This window comes from Drosophila obscura, unplaced genomic scaffold, assembly GCF_018151105.1.
Source record: "Drosophila obscura isolate BZ-5 IFL unplaced genomic scaffold, ASM1815110v1 contig_1, whole genome shotgun sequence".
NCBI lineage: Eukaryota > Metazoa > Arthropoda > Insecta > Diptera > Drosophilidae > Drosophila > Drosophila obscura.
In genome coordinates, this window is record NW_024542679.1 from 8,217,594 (window position 1) to 8,236,074 (window position 18,481).

The 18,481-nt window shown below is 44.3% G+C and overlaps 2 protein-coding genes across 5 annotated transcripts in view; both read right to left on the reverse strand.

Annotated features, from left to right (window-relative positions):
- LOC111071167 (chromodomain-helicase-DNA-binding protein Mi-2 homolog) overlaps nt 1-18,481 on the reverse strand; it is a 28,243-nt gene that overhangs the window by 9,283 nt on the left and 479 nt on the right. The gene's annotated exons all lie outside the window — the stretch shown is intronic.
- On the reverse strand, nt 943-18,100 carry LOC111071169 (RNA polymerase II elongation factor Ell). Of its 3 annotated transcripts, none has more exons than XM_041592120.1 (5): nt 17,938-18,100; nt 7,515-7,641; nt 7,159-7,447; nt 7,045-7,075; nt 943-4,802 (listed from the first exon to the last, which is right to left on the reverse strand). In XM_041592120.1, exon 5 carries the CDS (start codon nt 4,410-4,412, stop codon nt 1,050-1,052), a length of 3,363 nt encoding a protein of 1,120 aa, XP_041448054.1. In that variant the 5' UTR covers nt 4,413-4,802; nt 7,045-7,075; nt 7,159-7,447; nt 7,515-7,641; nt 17,938-18,100; the 3' UTR covers nt 943-1,049. The 3 variants fall into 3 exon arrangements, with proteins under 3 accessions (XP_041448054.1, XP_041448055.1, XP_041448057.1); XM_041592121.1 differs by having other exon boundaries at nt 17,918-18,100; XM_041592123.1 differs by having other exon boundaries at nt 17,881-18,100.

Genomic DNA, 18,481 nt, shown 5'->3' on the forward strand with positions numbered 1-18,481 from the left:
TACATGTTATGGCTGTGCTTGCAACTGTAAATGACGGACATTTTGTGCTCTCACGATCTCTCTCTGGTAACACAAATCTATAGAACCAGAAGCTACATATATGCCCGAAAAAATGCAATAATTTTGTGGATGAGTGTGTGTCCTGTCTGTGTGTGTGGGAGTGTCCGTGTGGTTTCTGCCGTTTGTAACAAAATGTTAAAAAAAACAAAACAAAAAAATAAAACAGAAATCAAGATACAAAAATAAAAAAAAGTATTAGATTAAACGAAAAACATACAGACTATATTTAAAAGTTTTATATAATTAGAATAATATAATAATTATTATTACACACAATAAACGCAAGCAGAAAGAAAAATCACACACAACACGTGCGCGTGTGTGTGTGTGTGTGTTTTCTTTCTTCTCATTTAGTTACGATCGATCTTATTTCTGAAGCTGCTCTCATGTCTCTGGTCTGTTCTGGGATGTTCAACAACAAAAAGGGTTAAGTCTACAACTCGTATAAATTGTTGCTCAAACGCTTTTAAAAATATTGATTTTGTCTCCTCCTCACTGCACTCTTCACTCTGCATCTGCTATATTTATATATATATATATATAATAGTTCCATATATGTGTACAAGTTATATATGCATCTTTCGTTTCGATAAAAAGTATCTTTAAGCGAAAGGTTTTCTTTGTTTTTGTTTTTTGTGTTTTTTTTTTATTTTAATTTTTTATATTTTTGTGTTAACATATTCCGTAATTTCAACATTTGCTTTTTGTTTGTTGGTGTTGGTTGCAGTACAATTTCTTTAAGAACATTTTTGTTGCTTCGTGTTTTTTTTTCATCTGTTTCTCGCTTGTGTTTTGTTGCTGGTTTTTGCATTTTCACTATAATAGTATTTGTTGTATTTATGTATATAATAGTTTCCATTTCTTCTTCATTTTTTTTTTTTGTTTGTTTGTTTGTTTGTTTTGCCTTTTTACATGGGGTTAAGGGTTAGAGGGGATGGGGGTTAGGGTTAGGGAGGATTAAGCGGATCATCGAAGTAGTTGTGTGTGTATCAGTAGCGGTCGCGGGTCTGATCGTCGTCGGTATTGGAGTTGGAATCTTCGCAGTCCTCATCATCATCATCGTTGGAATCCGAACTTTCGGAACTGTCATCCGAATCGCTTTGATGCTCCTGCGACTGTTGCTGTTGCTGCTGCTGCTGATGCTGATGATGAGGATAATGCTGTTCTATCGTCTCCACCGCATGGTGCTGCTGCTGCTGCTGTCTCCGCTGCTGTTCCGCGTGTCTCGCCGCCATTTGTGCTGCTTCGACAGGAGCCGTTGCCGGCGCAGGCGCAGGCGTTGGCGCAGGCGTTGCAGCTGGAGGAGTAGCCGCCAATGTGATCAATGTCTGGTCATAGTCCGTAACCAGCTGCTTAATGTGGGCCAGCTTGGCTTGCAAGTAGTCGAACCGCTGCTTGTCCTCGCGTATGGTGCGATCGTTATTGATGCGCTCGTACTCGCTGACAATCTGGCGCTTGATCTGATCGTAGTCCCCGTATCCGTTGTCGCTACGCCGGGCGCTGTCCATGCGCTCGGATAGGGTCTGGAAGCGGTTGCGCACGCCCTCGACACGGGTCAGCAGCTTGCGATACTCATCGTAGTCGCTCTCAAATTCAGTCTTGTAGCGTCTACGCACTTCCAGTGAATGTATGGGAACGTATTGGCTGAAGTCGTAGCGTGGACTCGAGGACGAATCGGCATCTGCGTTCGCATACGCATGGGTGGCCGCCGCCAGCTGCTGTGTGGGCGATGGATGCTGGGCACTGGTGGCTGGAGCTCCATGCTGATGCTGCTGTTGCTGCTGCTGCTGATGGCTATGCTGCTGCTGCTGCTGCTGCTGCTGTTGGACGGACGACGCCGATGCGGAACGGATAACGGTGGCGGAGGAGGGAGGTGGAACCTGTTGATAGGACCCAGAGCTTGAGCTGGAGTTTGAGCTCCTTTGACGCTGGCCTCTGTCGTTGGATGATGATGATGATGCGCCTACACCTGCACCTGCACTACTCGTACGCTTCTTGCTGTTGGAGGCCGCATGGGTGTTGTTGTTGTACGAGTTGTAGTCGCTCTGCTGTTGCTGATGCTGCTGCAGTGGCAGATTGGGCGCCGTCGAAGAACGTTGCTTGCCTCCACCACCTGATCCAGATCCAGATCCCGATCCTTTTCCTCCTCCGGTGGCTGCTGGCACAAAGCTGTTCGCCAGCTTGGGCGGCGTTGTCGAGGATTTACTGTTGCGACTCGCTGGCATGCTCGCGCTCGTCGTCGTCGTCGTCGCTGACCGATTACGCTCCAGCTGTGTCTCATAGCCGCTGGAACTGCTCGAATTGCTGCCCGTTGAGTTGCGCTTGTCCTTGCTGCCGCTGCCACCGTTTTGGGAGGAGCTGCCACGCCTACTACTGCTACTGCTATTGCTCCTTCTTTGCTGCTGATGCTGCTGAGTCGCTGCCGTTGCCGCCACCGCCGCCGCCGTTGTGCTCATGAACTCCTCCATGTTGTCGAGGACATTGTAGCTGAGATCACTGCTGGTGTGATCGTCCAGCGGACCCCCTTGTCGCTGCGGAGGCGTGTATCGGTTGCGGTTCGATGAGGAGGAGGAGGCAGACACGGATACTGAGGTGGAGGACGGGTACGATGTGGCCGAGGGCGGAGTGTCCTTCTTGTAGTGACTGATGCGCTGCTTCTTCGGCTGCACAGTGCTGAACATCGTCTCGTCGTACTCCAGGCTTGTGCGCTTCAGACTGCCGCCACCAACACCTCCGGGTCCACCACCACCGCCACCCACACCCCCGCCATTGCCATGTGGCGGCGGACTTCCTGTATGCGTCGATGTGGGACTCTGGCCGGACGTGGAGCTGCCCGCATCGGAGCTCATCGGAGGCGTCAGATTTTGGGGCTTGCGTCGCTTCAGCTGCTGCACCTCCTGCTCGCTAAAGTACGGCCAGTTCTCGTCCACGTCGTTCCACATCTGGCGCCGCAGATTGTACGTGTTTTGCCCCATCGTGCTGATGTCTTTGAGTATGCTGGTGATCAAGTTGCGCTCCCGGTCCCGTATCCCCTCGTTGTTCAGCCTAGCGAACAGCTCTGGCTTCTTGAAGGCCTTGAGGGCCAGCAAGTGGATCAGGCGCTCACGGATGGTGCGCCTCGACACATCCGACATCTTGCTGCCACCGGATGACTTGTTGTTGCCGCTCCTCGAGTTGCTGCCGCCTCCGCTAACCATTTTGCTGCGTCCGTTTGTCGAGGAGGAGGATATGGCGGAGGTTGTGGTTGTTATATGGTTGCTGTTGTTGCTGCTGTTGTTGTTATTGATTGGCTGGCTGTCCCTCGGTGAGCTGCCGCTCATGTTGTAGCCCTGCGATATTCCATTGGCAAATGTAGAGGCCAGCGAGGAGGCCGAGTTGTTGCTGTTGCTGCTGCTGCTGTGGTAGCGATTCGACGCTCCACCGCCATTGACTGTGCCGCTGCCACCCAGCGTACTCGGGTTTGGCGATCGTTGTGATGCTGTGGCGGCGGTGGCGTACGATGTGGCATACGATGATGATCCTACTGCTGATCCTGATCCTGCTCCTGCTCCTCCTACTCCTAGACCATTAAATGGCGATGAACCTAACTTACGACTATTGTTGTTGTTGCTGTTGCTATTAAAACTATTGCTGCTGCTGTTGCTGTTGTTCCCACTGTTGTTGTTGTTGTTGTTGTTGTTGCTGTTGTTGCTGTGATGATGAAATGCTGTCGCCGTCGTCGTCGTCGTCAGGGAGGATGAGGACGATGATGATGATGATGGGGCCTTCTTCACCTTGCGCCCAATATCCGACTGATTTGGCTTGATCTCCCGTATGCACTTGCTCTTCTCCGTCTCCTCGGCAATGGCCATTTTCGTGCGTGTCGTATCGTAGACATCGTCGTTGGCATGTATCCGCATCCGGAGCGTGACCGCACCGAGGACGCCGAGGTTCTGTTGCTGCTGCTGGACGCACTCGAGGGTGCCCTCCATGTTGTTGATAGTGAAACCAAATTTTCGCCCTCCATTGTCCATGTGGCTGCCGCCAGGGTTGCTGCTGCCGCCAGAAGGTAGGTTGCTGTTGTTGTTGCCATTGTTGCTGCTGCTATGGCCCTCGGTCGTCGAGGGTCGTGAGGGGAACTGTATGACGCCGGTGTTGCCAATGAACTGGATCTTCGCCCGCTGGCCGGGCTGCAGGCGTTTGGCATTGTCGTCCCGCTGGTATTCCTCGATTGCACGGAAGGCGGAGTCAGTGAGCTTGACGATGATGTACTCCTTGCTATCATCGGTGTAACGGTGGCTTTGCGACATACCATAATTGCCAGACGAGAGTGCATTGGGCAGGCATTTTGCTGACGCAATCGAATTGGTCATAACGTGCGCGCAATTAGCCGCAAATCGAATCGAACCAGATCAGATCAGATCAATCAGATGGATGTTCAAATTGTGATTTCTATGTTCCTTTCCTTCGATGGATGGTGCCGTTGCACGGTGAATGACGATAGGTGAGAGGAGGCAGGATGCTTGGCCAGCCAGTGTTGCAAAATAATGGAAAACAGCCCGAACGATAGACCAAACGGCGGGTACAAAGGAAGGAAGGAAGGAAGGAAGGAAGCGCACAAAGTGGAACGTTTGGACGTCTGGAAGGGGTGCCTCTGGAAGATGCTTTTGTTTGTTGTTGGTTTTTTTTTTCTTTTCTTTGTTGCTTTCCAATGATAATTGCTTCACTTGTTGTTGTTGTTGTTGTTGTTTTGATTGTTGTTTCTGTGTAATTTAATAATGTTTTTAGTTTAGTATGTTGTAATCGTAAAATGAATTTCGTTGTTGCTAAGACGTGTGCTGTGACACACACACACACTTTCACATAAATATATTGCACTCTCAGAAACACGCATGCACACACACCCACACACACAGAGAGAGGTGCTCAGATATATCTCCGTCTCTTTTGGCTCTTTAAGCTGAGTTTTATTTTAAAAATTAACGTTTTTATTTCAAATGCAGGCAAGGATGAAAGCACTCAATCGCTCCGTATATGTATAGCTGTATTTTGCTTCCTTCTCAGTGGAGAATTTCACTTCCGTATGGAAGACATATTTTTTTTATTGTATGTCTGTCTACTTTCAAAAAGAGTCTTCTGGTAGATATTTGCACTCCCAATTGTACTCGCTCTCTTTGTTACTCTCTCTCTCTCTCTCTCTCTCTCTTTGTATCTCTAGCTGACTGTCTGCGTCTTTCGATGTGTGCTCGTTGCAAATAACACAATTTCTTTTGTTAAATAATATGGTGTTTTAATTGGGTTAAGGTAGGCGCATGTATGCTCTGCTCTGCTCTGTTGCTGCTTCTGTTTCTGCAGGCGGGCGGGCGGACGGGGGTGTGCTGCTGGTACTCCTTTTGGGTGCTGTGCTTACTTTTATTGTAGTTGTAAAATTCGCTTGTTGAAAGTGCCGCAGCGGCAGCGTTAGTCGCTCCTGCGCCAGGTGCCAACAGTTGTCAATGTATTTGTTTATGTGTGTTGTATGTGCATACACACGTATGTAAGAGGTGCTCTCAGGTCAGTCAGCGGCGGCCATAAGCAAAATCAAAGACGACGGGCACAGCAGCAATCAAATCAATGCTGCGCTGCTCTGCTCACACACGTCCGTGACTGATTTTGCTATCTCGCTCTTGCTCGGCTCCTTGCCTTGCTTCTGCTGCTGCTGCTGCTGCTGTCACTGTCGATCGCAGCGAGAGCGTTGAAGCGAGACAACTGCTGTTTTGATTGGCTTCTCCGTTGTGTTGTTTTTGTTGGTGGTGCTGCGGCTTGATCTTTTTTCTTTTCGCTTTTTGCTAAAAATCATCTGTGCTTGTACGTTGGATTTTTATATATTTTACTTCTGCCTCTGGCTATGGCTCTGCTTATTATATTTTCTTGTCCACATCTATATTAGTTGCACATCGATATATATGTATGTACATATATATGTATTTCGATATGTATGCATGAATGTATGTGGAGGCCTACATATATGTGTATATCTTTTACTTTGCACACTCACAACGCACACACTCTCACGTTTCAGTTGAAATATTTAGTTAATTTTAAATGCCTTTTAACCACTTTTTTCTCTTTCTGATATTGATGTATGCGAGCGTGTACACATGTATTTCGCTTTACACTTTTACTCAAGACATTTTCGGTTTTGGAATTCTCGTATTTGTATCTGTGTTGTACTTGGCACTGGAATTTTCATATATTTCTTTATTGCTAACGTTCCGATTCACATTTATTTACACGTTTCACTCGGCTCACAATGTTTTCTTGTGTTTTATTGCAGTTTATTTGCCTTCTTTTGTATGGGATCGGGGGGCTGTATGTGAGTCCCAAGGTATCTTAATCAACGTACAAAAGGTATCTGCTAAATGAAATCGAAACGAGTTGCTTTCAAGTGGTTGCCCGTCGCCGTCGTCTGCTCTCCTCCTCTACTCTTCTCTTCTCACTGCTCAGCTCTGCTCTCTGTGCTGTGCTGTGCACTCGTTTATTACACCGCTCACCCCCGTGGCCCGTGACCACCATAGCTAGGCGACAACGAGTGCGACGGAGCAGATCACTGATGTCGAGGTGGCTGCTCTCTCTCTCTCTCTCCCGCTCTATCTTTGGCTCTCCCTCTCTTAGTGGGCTCTCGTTAGGCCATGTATTAAGGTACGTACGTGCCTTGTATCACTTGCCTTGCTGTCTTTCGGCCACAGCTCTGGCTCTGGCTCTTGCTGTTGTTGCTTTTGTTGTAGGTGAAGCGTGTGGAGCAAAGCGAAAAACGAAAACAAGTTTACGATTTAATGTGCGCACTTGGCACTGTCTCAGCCAGCAACGTTCCCCGTTAGACAGACGAAGGCCTGTTCTCTTTGGTTGGCGACTCTCTTAGGCCTTCTCTCTTGTGTAGTCTGCATACATGCGCGCGTGTGTGTGTGTCAGCGCACGTCTTAGCAAAAAAAAAAGATTACCAAAAAAATTAGCCAAATAGCTTACTTTATATGCTTGAAAAAACTGCAGTCGGGGTCTAGATTCAGGTACAGAATATGAAAGAAAATATTTCAGCTTAATAACGAAAAGTAAACAAGGACAATGCACTTATGTACTTACAATGGGATATTCTAGAATAATGGATTTTTGTTGTATTGCTTTTTTTTAATGTTGGAACAGCTGTTCTGCCACCTGTATGCCCCCGTCACAAGTAGTAGTTCGCTCTCGCTCTCTCTCTCTGCGCAGGTTTCCCCAACAGCAGCAACAACAACTATCCCAATCAGCTGTTGCTCGCTCGCTCTCTCGCCCTCTCGCTCACTGCCTGCTTAGGCTCCACAGTGCAGTGTTGGAAACTGCGATGGGCATATGCTTAAAGCTTTCAAATGCAGCTGCGGCGGCTGGGGCTTGTCTATAAAATTGTGACCAATTTTAGTTTAAATTCACGTTTATGGCATATTTGTAGAATTGTTTCGTACTTATTTGTGGGCGAGTTGTTGTTGGTTTTCTGTGCCTTGTCGTCGTCCTCTTTGATTTCTGCTGTTACGTTTTGATTTGTTTCTTGTTGTTTGGAATATTGCAATGTTCTTAATTTCACTTTACACTCTGATAGGAGAAAACATTTTTCATTAAATATTTGTATTTAAAACACTTGTGATTTCCTTTTCTTTTCCACTTTAACACATCCGCTCCGTACTCCCACTTCCGTAATTCTCCTTTACTGTTTATTTCGCGTTACGCGGGGACCTAACGATCATACGTTTTGAAAAACTCAGCTGTTTTATGTTTACGTTGCTTGCACGCTACGTAGGCTCTCGCTACTCACTCACTCTCTTGTTACAGACTCTCTTAAAGGTGTTCTTTTTTTTTCGAAAATGAAAAGAGTGCATACACTCGCTCTGTCATATTTTTTTGCATGTGGTTGGTTTTGTTCACTTTTGACATTTTTGCATACGAAAATTTTCCGCTTTCAGGTAGATTTACCGTAGCTGCTGCTTCCTTTTGCATGTGTGCGTGCGTTCACATTTTTGGCGTGTCTTCGTATTGTTCGTGCTTGGTCGTGTTTGTCTGTTACGTGCGCCTGCCTGTTTTTGTCTACCGTTTTGAGTGCCGCCTCTCTTGGTCTATGCTCTCTTCTGGCCTGGTCTTATCTCTGTTCGGTTCTGTTCTGCTACACACATTCACATATTTGCCCCTACGAATGCTTCCATGTATTCAACAATGAAACTCTATTTTATTTCGTTTATTACTTTTTTTTTTGCCATTGGGTAAAACAGTCAAGGGCGCACGCACACCTTGCACTGGAACTTCCCGTGGATGGGAAGGATGCCAAATTGAGCGGTAGCAGGTATGTGGAATAGCCAACACGAAGATATACCAAAGACAGAGAGGAACAGAGAGAGTGGGAAAAACTGATCATGGAAGGGCTGGCAATGGGAAGGAAATAAGGGATTTTTGGAACCACCACAACTTTTTCCTTTGAAGCGTCCCCCCTTCGGGGTTTCCCGAAAAGATGCACAGAAACAAGCCACTTTTGAACAAGCTCACACACACAAACACACGAATGAAACTATCCACAGCAGCGGCAGAGGCAACCCCACTCCGTCAAGGTGAAAACTGTATGAACTCATTTATGCATAAATATGTACAATGTCGCGGCTGTGTGCTCGTGCTTCAGTAGTAACATATTTTGAGTCAACTCTAAACAAATTAGCCAAATCCAAATACAACAAACGCGAAAACGAAACAAAGAGAGGAGCAGCGAAGCAGCAGCAACAACACAATTTCAAGTTTCGTTTGGCTACAACAACAGGAACAACAGAAAATGCCGCTCAAATAGCATTGAGAGCCGCTGAACGACGAAAGGCCAATGCACTCTCCAAGCAAGAGAGAGGGGGAGAGGTGTACATATGAAGAAGGATAAACAGAAAAGAGAGAGAGAGAGGGAGACAAGAAGGACATATAAAAGAGGGAGGGAGTAATAAGGCAAGGATACGCAGCGGGCGGGGCTGGCTGGCAGGCAGGCAAAGCAAATGCACACAAGTACTGGAAAAAATACTTGTATTTATGGCAGAGCAGGACGACTTCTTCAACAGCTGGCCCGCAGGCAACAGGACGGAGCCGACCGACACAGCCATCAACCACCACAAGACAAACAATACTCGGCACATACCACACATAAATGGAAACTTTAATAAAAATACGTGAGAGCAGAGGAATGCTCAAAAGAAAACTGGAGAGGGGATGGAGATGCATTCACGTGAATATACACACATTATTGCATACATATGCACATATATGAATATTATATATGTATGCATGTATCTACATACATTCATATGTATCTCATGGTTGAAAAATAGATGAAGCAGCTGTCAGCTGTGTGGAACAATTTTCTTTGTACTGTGCCCCTGTGCTGCGATTCTTCTTTGACACTGCAACAACAAAACAACAACACCAACGAAAACATGAAGCAAAAGAACTACTCAAACCACCGATAACAATGTCAAGTCGGAATGAATGAGGAAGTGAGAGAAAAACAAACAAGGTTTAGCAAGAATAAGGTAAGGAATTTCGAGCAAAGGGTCTCTTGGTTTATACTATAAACTTTATAGCATGCACCATAATCGGGTTTCAGTTGTGTGTTGTGTCATGGAAAGAGAGTGGCTGCTGATAAATCAGTGCTGAAGTTACAGGGTTGCCACCTACTCACCCTACACCGACCCACCAGGGCTACATGCAAAAATGCGACCAAAAGGCTATCAAACTGCTTTCGAAGTGGCTGGCTTATCACTCTGCACGTGTCACGCGTGGGAACGTGGCTCCAATGCAAGATCGGCATTGGCCAAAACATGCGCATTGGCTTCATATTGGTAGGTATACAATTTTTGATGTTATCATATGACAATATGATCTGGCAGCTCTGCCAGACTTTGCACCTACTATTAAAAAATAACAGTGCTTGAGAAGTGCAAGCGACAACGGCGACAGCTGAGAGCAATAACGGCTTCGGTACTAAGTACAAATGTGTGTTTGAGTACCATACACACATACATATCCATATATGCATATGTATGTACATGTGCGCACGTAAGTATGTGTGAAGTGAATAATCAATTGCCAGAGCAGATAATGATGGCAAGCAAACCAAATGGAAAGGGGACGTACAGCGAGGGGGACTGTGACGAGGACGCCTTATTGGTAATTGCCCACACGGGAATCCCAAATGCCTTGGACATTGTATATACATACATACTCGTACATACATATACAAATATTTGTGTTGTGTTTTCCCCATTTTGGTGCATTTTCAAAACGCACACACATACACCAGCAACAGAGAGAGAGAGCCAACTTTTCACACACACACACACTTTAATTTTATATAATAAAATGGCAATATTTTAAATTTTATCTTCAGCGCTAAGCTATTTATAGTCCAGAAATGACAGCCACAACAAAAACAACATCAGCAGCAGCAGCACCCACAAATGCCCTCTCTACGTGAGCGTGTATTAGTGATTCTCTCGGTCGCTCCCTCTGTGTGTGTGTGTGTGTGAATCACACAACAAATCGACTAAGGAAATATTTTACGATGAAAAATAAATATTGTATATAAAACAAAAAAGGTGTTAAACGCCCGTCGTCTCGCACATGCGATTCGATTCTCTGCTTGGCTCCGACAATTTCCAACAGAGCATCAATTGCATATTATCCCCTCCCCGTTAGAGGTTATTAACCGTTAGATGCCATCAAAAGAAACTGCCCCGTTGCCGACATGAAGAGAATAGGCGGCTTACAACAGATTAGGGATGTACGAGTAGGTGTGTAATAACACATATCGCATTGCATAGAGTATCGATAGCATCTCATCAAGTATCGACATGGTGAAGATTTCAAAGATCCCGTACATTTATTCAGTTAAAAGTTTTACAATCGAAAGGCTACTAATCATATGATAAATCAGTCGTTTTTCTGTTGGGGGGAAAAACAAAGCTAAAGAGTAATCAGTAGAAATATGATTGTTTCCCAGAATAATAATAAAATCTATGAGACAAGCGGCAGGCATATCCTAAGCTTCTTGGAGCGCTGAACTCTGACGCCTTTGGCAAAATAAATACAACAGAATGCGGGGCAATAAAATAAAAGGAAGGTACACTGAACTTGTGGCCTCATGAACGTACGAGAGAACTCTCTCGAGAGAGAAGCAGAGACATCTAAAGAATCGACACAACAAATGAACCGTGTTCGTTCAATGACCGATTTGAACCACAACCAGACCAGCTCGAAGCGATCAAATCATTGCATAATTCAGAGGAATGTGCCCTCTTTAAAACAAAAAGCACCCACAAATGTTAAACGGAAATGCGTAATTCAAGCGTGCCCTGGCCCTCTCTCTATCTCTCTATGAAATTGATATACGAAAAGAGTAAAGGGGGAAGGAATTGAAATCGGGAAAACATTGACCGTGAATCGGCATAAATCGGAATTTCAACATAGACATATCTGGATCTGGGGGCACACACACATACAACTTCAGATTAGATTAGTAATGTGCTGTGGTTAGGTATGGGTCTCGAAACTTATTTACGCGGACAGTGTTATCTGTTAATTTGAACGCCGCAACTAAAACAAAAAAAATTACCGCAATTAATCGATGGTGCGGGATGTACATATGTATGGTTGGATAAAGAAAGCTTTTAGCAGCTGTTTCAGCTTAAGAAACCACTTTGAAATATACATATGTGTGTGCGTGTGTGTTTTCTATGAAGCTTTGTTTTTAATGAACCTGACCTGAGCCCCCTCTGCTCCATTGGGGCACCTCCGTCAAAGAATCGGGTTTTGGTCGCTCCAAAATAAAAATCGTCAATAAAAAGCAATTTAAATTTAATCAGAAAATGGCACGAAGAGGAGGATATGAACATAAACCTACCGGCACACGTTGTTTCCCCATTGCTTTTTTTTTTTGTATTTTAAAGCCCGTAGCAGCAACAGGTTTATTTCTGTTAATGGTAGAATGATGGACAATGTATAGTAGGAAACTTAAAGCAAATGATGTTCGTCGAAGAGCTTCTTTTGAGATTTTTGGTGCAGCAGAGTTATAATAAACAACTATCGATAACCAGAACTAGGAATTTCATAGGATTAAAGGATGGATCTCTAAGACTCCAGCAGACTCCAGCAAACCCATTTGGGACTTCCACTAATTATGGGTCAAGCTAAGCCAAGCGGCGGAATACCAGATTTAAGAAAAATCCCCCCAGAATGCTCCATCTCACATCTGTTGGGGGCCAAGAAGCTTTTGCTTGTGTGTTGCTAACTGGTCTGAGGTCTGAGAGTGTTTATCGTTTAGCTTTTTATACAATTTAAATAAAATCAAGCTGTTATTGTTTTTCCCAAAAGTCGAACTTAAATAAATTTCAAATAAAAAACTTTTTATATGTGTTTCGTAACGACAACACACACACACACACAGGCAGGCGGGCGGCCACAAAGCCGCAAAGTACGATATCTTCTGCTGCTGTTTGGCTGTCGCTGAACACACACACTCACACACAACCACACAAATACATATGCATGCTAATCAACAACACCCAAAAAGCTAAAAAGCCCCGAGAGCCAATGGAAAACCCGATACAAAACATGGTCCGGGTGAGGCGGATGGAGAGGTGGCACGGCAACTAGAAGGCTTCGAAAGACAAGACCAGGCCAGGCCACTCCAAGACAGAGATTCGATTCGATTTGAGAGTGAGCGGTGGTGGTGGTGGTGGTGGTGGTGGTGCTACAGCCCGAAGCGTTCGCTTCGAAAAACTTGTCCTCCCAGATTCAGTTTGGATTTCTTCTTATTGGATCAGAGGCCAGAGACGAAACGATACGATACGATACGATACGATACGACACGAGACGACAACACCAAAAACAAAAGTCACAAAACAGCAACACTGTTGGCAATTTGGAACTGGACTAAAAACGGACTTGAAAGAAACCACCAACCAACCAACAACAGCAGCAGCAGCAGCAGGCAGTAGCAACAACCATTGGACTGACTACCAACAACAGACTGGTATTTCCCTCTCTGGGGCTTGTTATGAATTTGTTGCTGTGGCCGTGTCTTTCATTATAAAAAATGAATATACATTTTGTATATGCCTGCGTCTCGCATATATGTAGATGTAGGTACGAGTATATGGAGGCTATATCTTTTCAAAAATTACTGAAGGTCAGTCAAACCCGAGTGTACAATCAACTTTTTAATATTTCATTTAAAATCTATATAAATGGGGCTCTTTTATGGGATGCATCCCAGAGTTGAAGTTTGCGTTTGCGTTGCGTTCTGGTTTGCGTTTTCCAGTAAAAGGCTCAAATTCAATTGAAACAAATTGCCATGGCTCTGGCGCTCGCTATGCACTTATTACTCTTACTCGTAGTAGTAGTGATTGCTAATTGAACTTCCGCAGAATTCTGTGGACGCGTTGGCAGAACGTCATCAGTGAATGGCCATCACCTTGCCGCCTTGTGCCGCGTGGCTTTACTATGTCGTAGTTTCCGGTGTGTTCCGGTGTCTGTTGCTGCTATTTCAATTTACCTGGGGTATTACAATTTTCACAGATCTCTTCTCTTTCGACTACAGTCCACATACAAGTAGGAAATATCAGGATATAGCTATCGGGAATTCAAGTTGAGCTAAGTCCGCTTGTGGCGGGGTGGTTGAGAGAGTGCACCAAAAACCCAAAGCCCATACATAAACCGAAAATCCAAACCCAACCCACAACGAACCATAAAAACCTCAAAGCGGTGCATGTGAGAAAGGAAAGATACGAAAATTATATAAACATTATAGGCGAGAGCGTGAGTACGACTAAAGTAACCGCAACACAACAAGTACTACAACAAGACCAGAGTTACAACCACAACGACACACTACAACGATATGTAACAAGAAGCAGGCTGGTTGTTGGCAGAGACACAAACCAAACCAAACCACGAATACCAAGACCAGACCAGGGCTCTCTCGGGGTGTGCTGGCTGTCAACTACTTTTGCTTTTGTTGTGCCTCTGCCCGTCTCTTGGGTTGGTAATTTTAATGTTGGTTGTTTTTTTTCGGTTTTATTTTCTCGTTTCTCAGCTCCGCGAGACGAGAAACTATGCCAAAGTTAACGACGGATTACAATAATCAAAATACATACGGGCGCACACACACATACACACACAAACACACATACGCATACAGTGTCAGTAAAGTGGTGGCAATGGCGTTCGCTGGCAACAATTATGCACCTAGTTGGCAATGCGCGCCGCTATGGCTAAGCCAGAGTGACAGCTTGCAGCACTAGCAACTAATTGGCTAATTAGACAACACTGGTAAAACAGACGATTTCGATTACATGTGCCAAAAAAATAGCTTCGATATCGAGATAGCTGGGGGGGACACACAACACCAAGTTCGACACAAATAAATTTATGTGCGGTGCCGCCTGCCGGGCCATAAAAGCTTTTCCACCCGTGCGCAGGGTGCGCACACACCCAGAAATAGAAAATAGAATAGTTACCCATAAACCTATTTACGGTAACAATTTAACAAAAAAAAAAAATAAACAAAAAAAAAGAATTGTTATGACAAAAGCGGAACCACCGATAATTACAATTAAGTTAACCAATTAAAAACAAAAAGCACCCCACTGAGTGTTGTTCTTGTGTGTGTAGCGAGAGACAAGAGCGAAAGAGGTGGTCCGAGAAACGGAAACCACAATGGAGGCGGCAACTGATACGAACGGCATTTGCCATAAGACCATTTATATTTTTTGGCATTTTGGCTTGGTACGCGCCATGCTCAAATGCGTAAACATTTACATATGCAAAAATTAATGACCTTCACTTTCGCCTCCCCCACCCTCCGCCTGCCTGGCCGAGTCCCATTGATATGCAGATGGTGTGTCCAGAAAGAGACCATCTCCGAGCGAGCCATAGCAACAAAGCACAGTAACATGTATACTTCTCAATAATATCGGTAAAAGCGATCTCACAAATAATTAAAATCGATTTAGATGAATGTTTCGCAACTTCCAAAATATCAATTGATGTCTGAACTTTGTCACAATGTGCATGCGAAGGTGGTTTCAGTGGGATGCGAGCGACGCACAACAACAACAACATTAAAGCGAACAAAACTGAAACACGGCCTGGCCTGGCCTTCCATCTCTACCGCTGCTCGTGATCGAGCAACAGCACAATTACTGTAAATAGGTAGAAAAAAGACAGCACACACAACAAGCAGTTGCACAAATATTAAAAAAAAAGCACACATAGAAACAGGAACAGACATAGATAGACACACGCAAAAGGTATTACAGTAATCAATGTCAAATGCTACCGATTTCATTTGTGTGCGCAAAACAACAAAAAATATGCCCGATTTCATAGTTGTGGTAGTACGGCCACACCAACACCAAACCAGCTAGTTTTAAAAGAGCGAAAAAAACGCGTCAAATGTCAAAATGAAAAGAACAGCATACATACGCATATGTATGTATGTATGTATGAATATGTATAATAGCCCCATCATTAAAATGATTGTTCAATTTGAGAGAACGATTTCCAAGCGAAAATAATATTTACATTTCTTATTTGAGCTTCGTATAGTTTTTGTAGACTTTAAGAGCAAGTAAACTTTTTGAAATGCCAGCACACAAACACACATACACCCAAGCATTTGGACACACACATGCGGATATAAAAAGGCACCACTTGTTGTTGGCATGATTAAATGCAATGCGTGCGAGTGTGACGGCACGTTGTAGTTTCGTGCTCGCGTTCGTTCGCAAAAGCAAGGTAAGATCGAGACACCAACAGCGAAGTAGCTCTCATACACACAGACACAATATACTTTCACTTCTTGTATTGAATTTTATTTCTGTTGGCGCCACGTTGTTGTTGTTTCATATAAATTTTGAGTCAGATATCTACCTATGTTCATATATGCCAGTGGATATTTATTTATATTTGCCTCGGCAACAGGCGAATGAATTAATAGGTGGCTAGAAAACCTTTTGTGTTCATCTTTATTACGAGAAAATCCCATAAACGGCAAACAGTTTGAGCGGAAGGTCCCAAGTCCCTAGCGATGCGAGCCCATCTACGCAAGTCCAGGGCGCAGCGTACGTAAGCAGCAATCTCCTAATACGTCATAGAAGCTCTCTACCTCCCCTCCTCCTCAGCCCACTATAGTTCCCTTGCATTACTGCATAAAATAGTGGCACTCGACCACACACATACACTAACACTAGCACCTACACCTACAGAGAGCAAGTTCGCCCGCGATCTCTCTTCCTCTCTCGCACCAATTGTATTTCCATCTCACTGGCTGTTGTTTTTGTGCAATTTATGCAATGTCGCATTACTTGATTGTTTACTTATAAGAGACAATGACTAACCATAAATTATGAAAAATAAATTGCGGTTTGTTTGTTTGTTTGTCATTCGTGTAGGGGTGCAAAAATAAACACTTTCATCATCTTGTTAACACATGCTTTCTGAATATTTTATTAAATATAGGTTAAAAATGAATCAAAAACCGGCAATGGGTGAGAATTGGTTCAAACGAAGCGCTCGAATGTTGGTGAAATCAAAGAGAAGTCAGTCTTGGATTGGATTTCTTTGGAATGCTGAAGTTGCGAAATGAGAGCCGACGCGAAACGGCGAGACGTCAAGAGACAGACAGACCAGACCAACGCGAGCAAGTGGGCCAGCTAGTCAGGCAGGCGGGGGAATGGGCAAGGGGAGGGAAAGAGAGCTCTCTAACGTCACAAATGGGGAGGCGAGGCGGCTACATCATCATCCATTTATTTTCTATATACATATGTATGTACATAAATCGATGTTACTTACCGGGCGGGTAAACAAACAACCGTACAAGGATAACGCCACTACAGCAGAAAATCTAATTAGAACGAGCGACTCACAACAACCACAGCAACGAACAAAAAATTGTATGTTAAAATTAGACGCACACCTCTGCTCTTCTCCCGCTCCCTCCCACGTACGTTCTTGTTCTAGGATAACTTCTACAATCACACCCGCCCCCACACACATACAGATGAACATAGACACACGCCCACAATGCAACAGCGTCGAGAATGAGAATCAAAAAATGGGGGCAGGGACAGGCTGAGGGCAGGCAGCAGCAGTAGCAGTAGCAACAGACAACGGGAACAGCTGCGAGCGAATTAACATAAATTGTATGCAAAATTGGGGTTGATAATATTGTTGTTACATGGCGGCGGCGACATATTGTTTATTGGTTTTCTGCTACATTCCAGCAATTTCCTTGCCAGGCACTCTCCCTCTCTCTCTCTTTCTCTCTCTCTCTACTATTTCTGTCTTCTTTCCTTTTTCAATGCTGCTTCTTACTTGTGTGTTGGCATATTTTGGTTAAGTGGTTTTTTTGTGTATTTCGTACGGTAGCGGCACTTTTTTGAAAGTTGATTTTACTATTTCATTTGTATCATTATTTAAAAATGTAATTGAAACGCGCAAAATACGTTTTCGATAGTATTTTTTTTTTTAGTTTTGTCAAGAGTCGGGTTGGGGCGACGGCAGACGGCGACGTTAGCTGGAGCGCGCGTGCATAACACGCACACATACAGACACATACACAAAGTGGAGAAATCAATCAAGAGTGAACAGAGCACAGCCGGAAGGGGGAAGGGGAAGCACCGTGTGGAGTGGAAGGAAAATCACATATGTATATTCAGCAATGTAAATGCGACAAAATTTTCACGCATCTTTGTTTCGTTCCGTTTCGAGCCATATGCATTATATTTTTTCTCGCTTCTTTTTCTTTCTTACACAATATTTCTGATAATTTTCAGATTTTTGCACTCACTACTAAATTATATTACGCACTGGATTTCTCGGTTAACACTTAATTGAGCCGCTTGCAAACGATGCTGTTACGAATAATGCACGTACTTCCCTTAAACTACAATTCTCTTTATAATTAATAGTGTAATCTGGTTTAACAAAAAATTCAGAAAATCACGTCATGGCTGCCACGTCCAAGCAACAATGAAATGAATGTAAGTGGTGGCTCTGAATTGCGGGATTTTCGGATTTTGGGCGTTTTAAAATACGGTCCCATTGTTATCGCAACACGGTTACACTGCGACTGGTATTGCTTCCGTTTTCGCATGCGGTCATACTGCGAGTTTTTCAACTCGACATTTTAATGCACGTTTAATAGCCGAAATCGTCCCCTATTTAATATATGGCCCCCAAATTAATATATGGTGCAGATGGGAAAAAGTCACACCTGATTTTTTGCACCTAATAAATGTTTTACACGCCGATAGACCAAAACAAGCGCGCAGAACAGATGTTTTGGTGTGCGAGCGGGACGGCTATACGTGTCTTGCATTCGCGAAACAAGAGAATACAAAAATGCAATAAT

Excerpts from the sequence above, each read along its gene's own strand:
- LOC111071169 (XM_041592120.1), bottom strand. The coding sequence starts at position 4,412 with ATGACCAATTCGATTGCGTCAGCAAAATGCCTGCCCAATGCACTCTCG.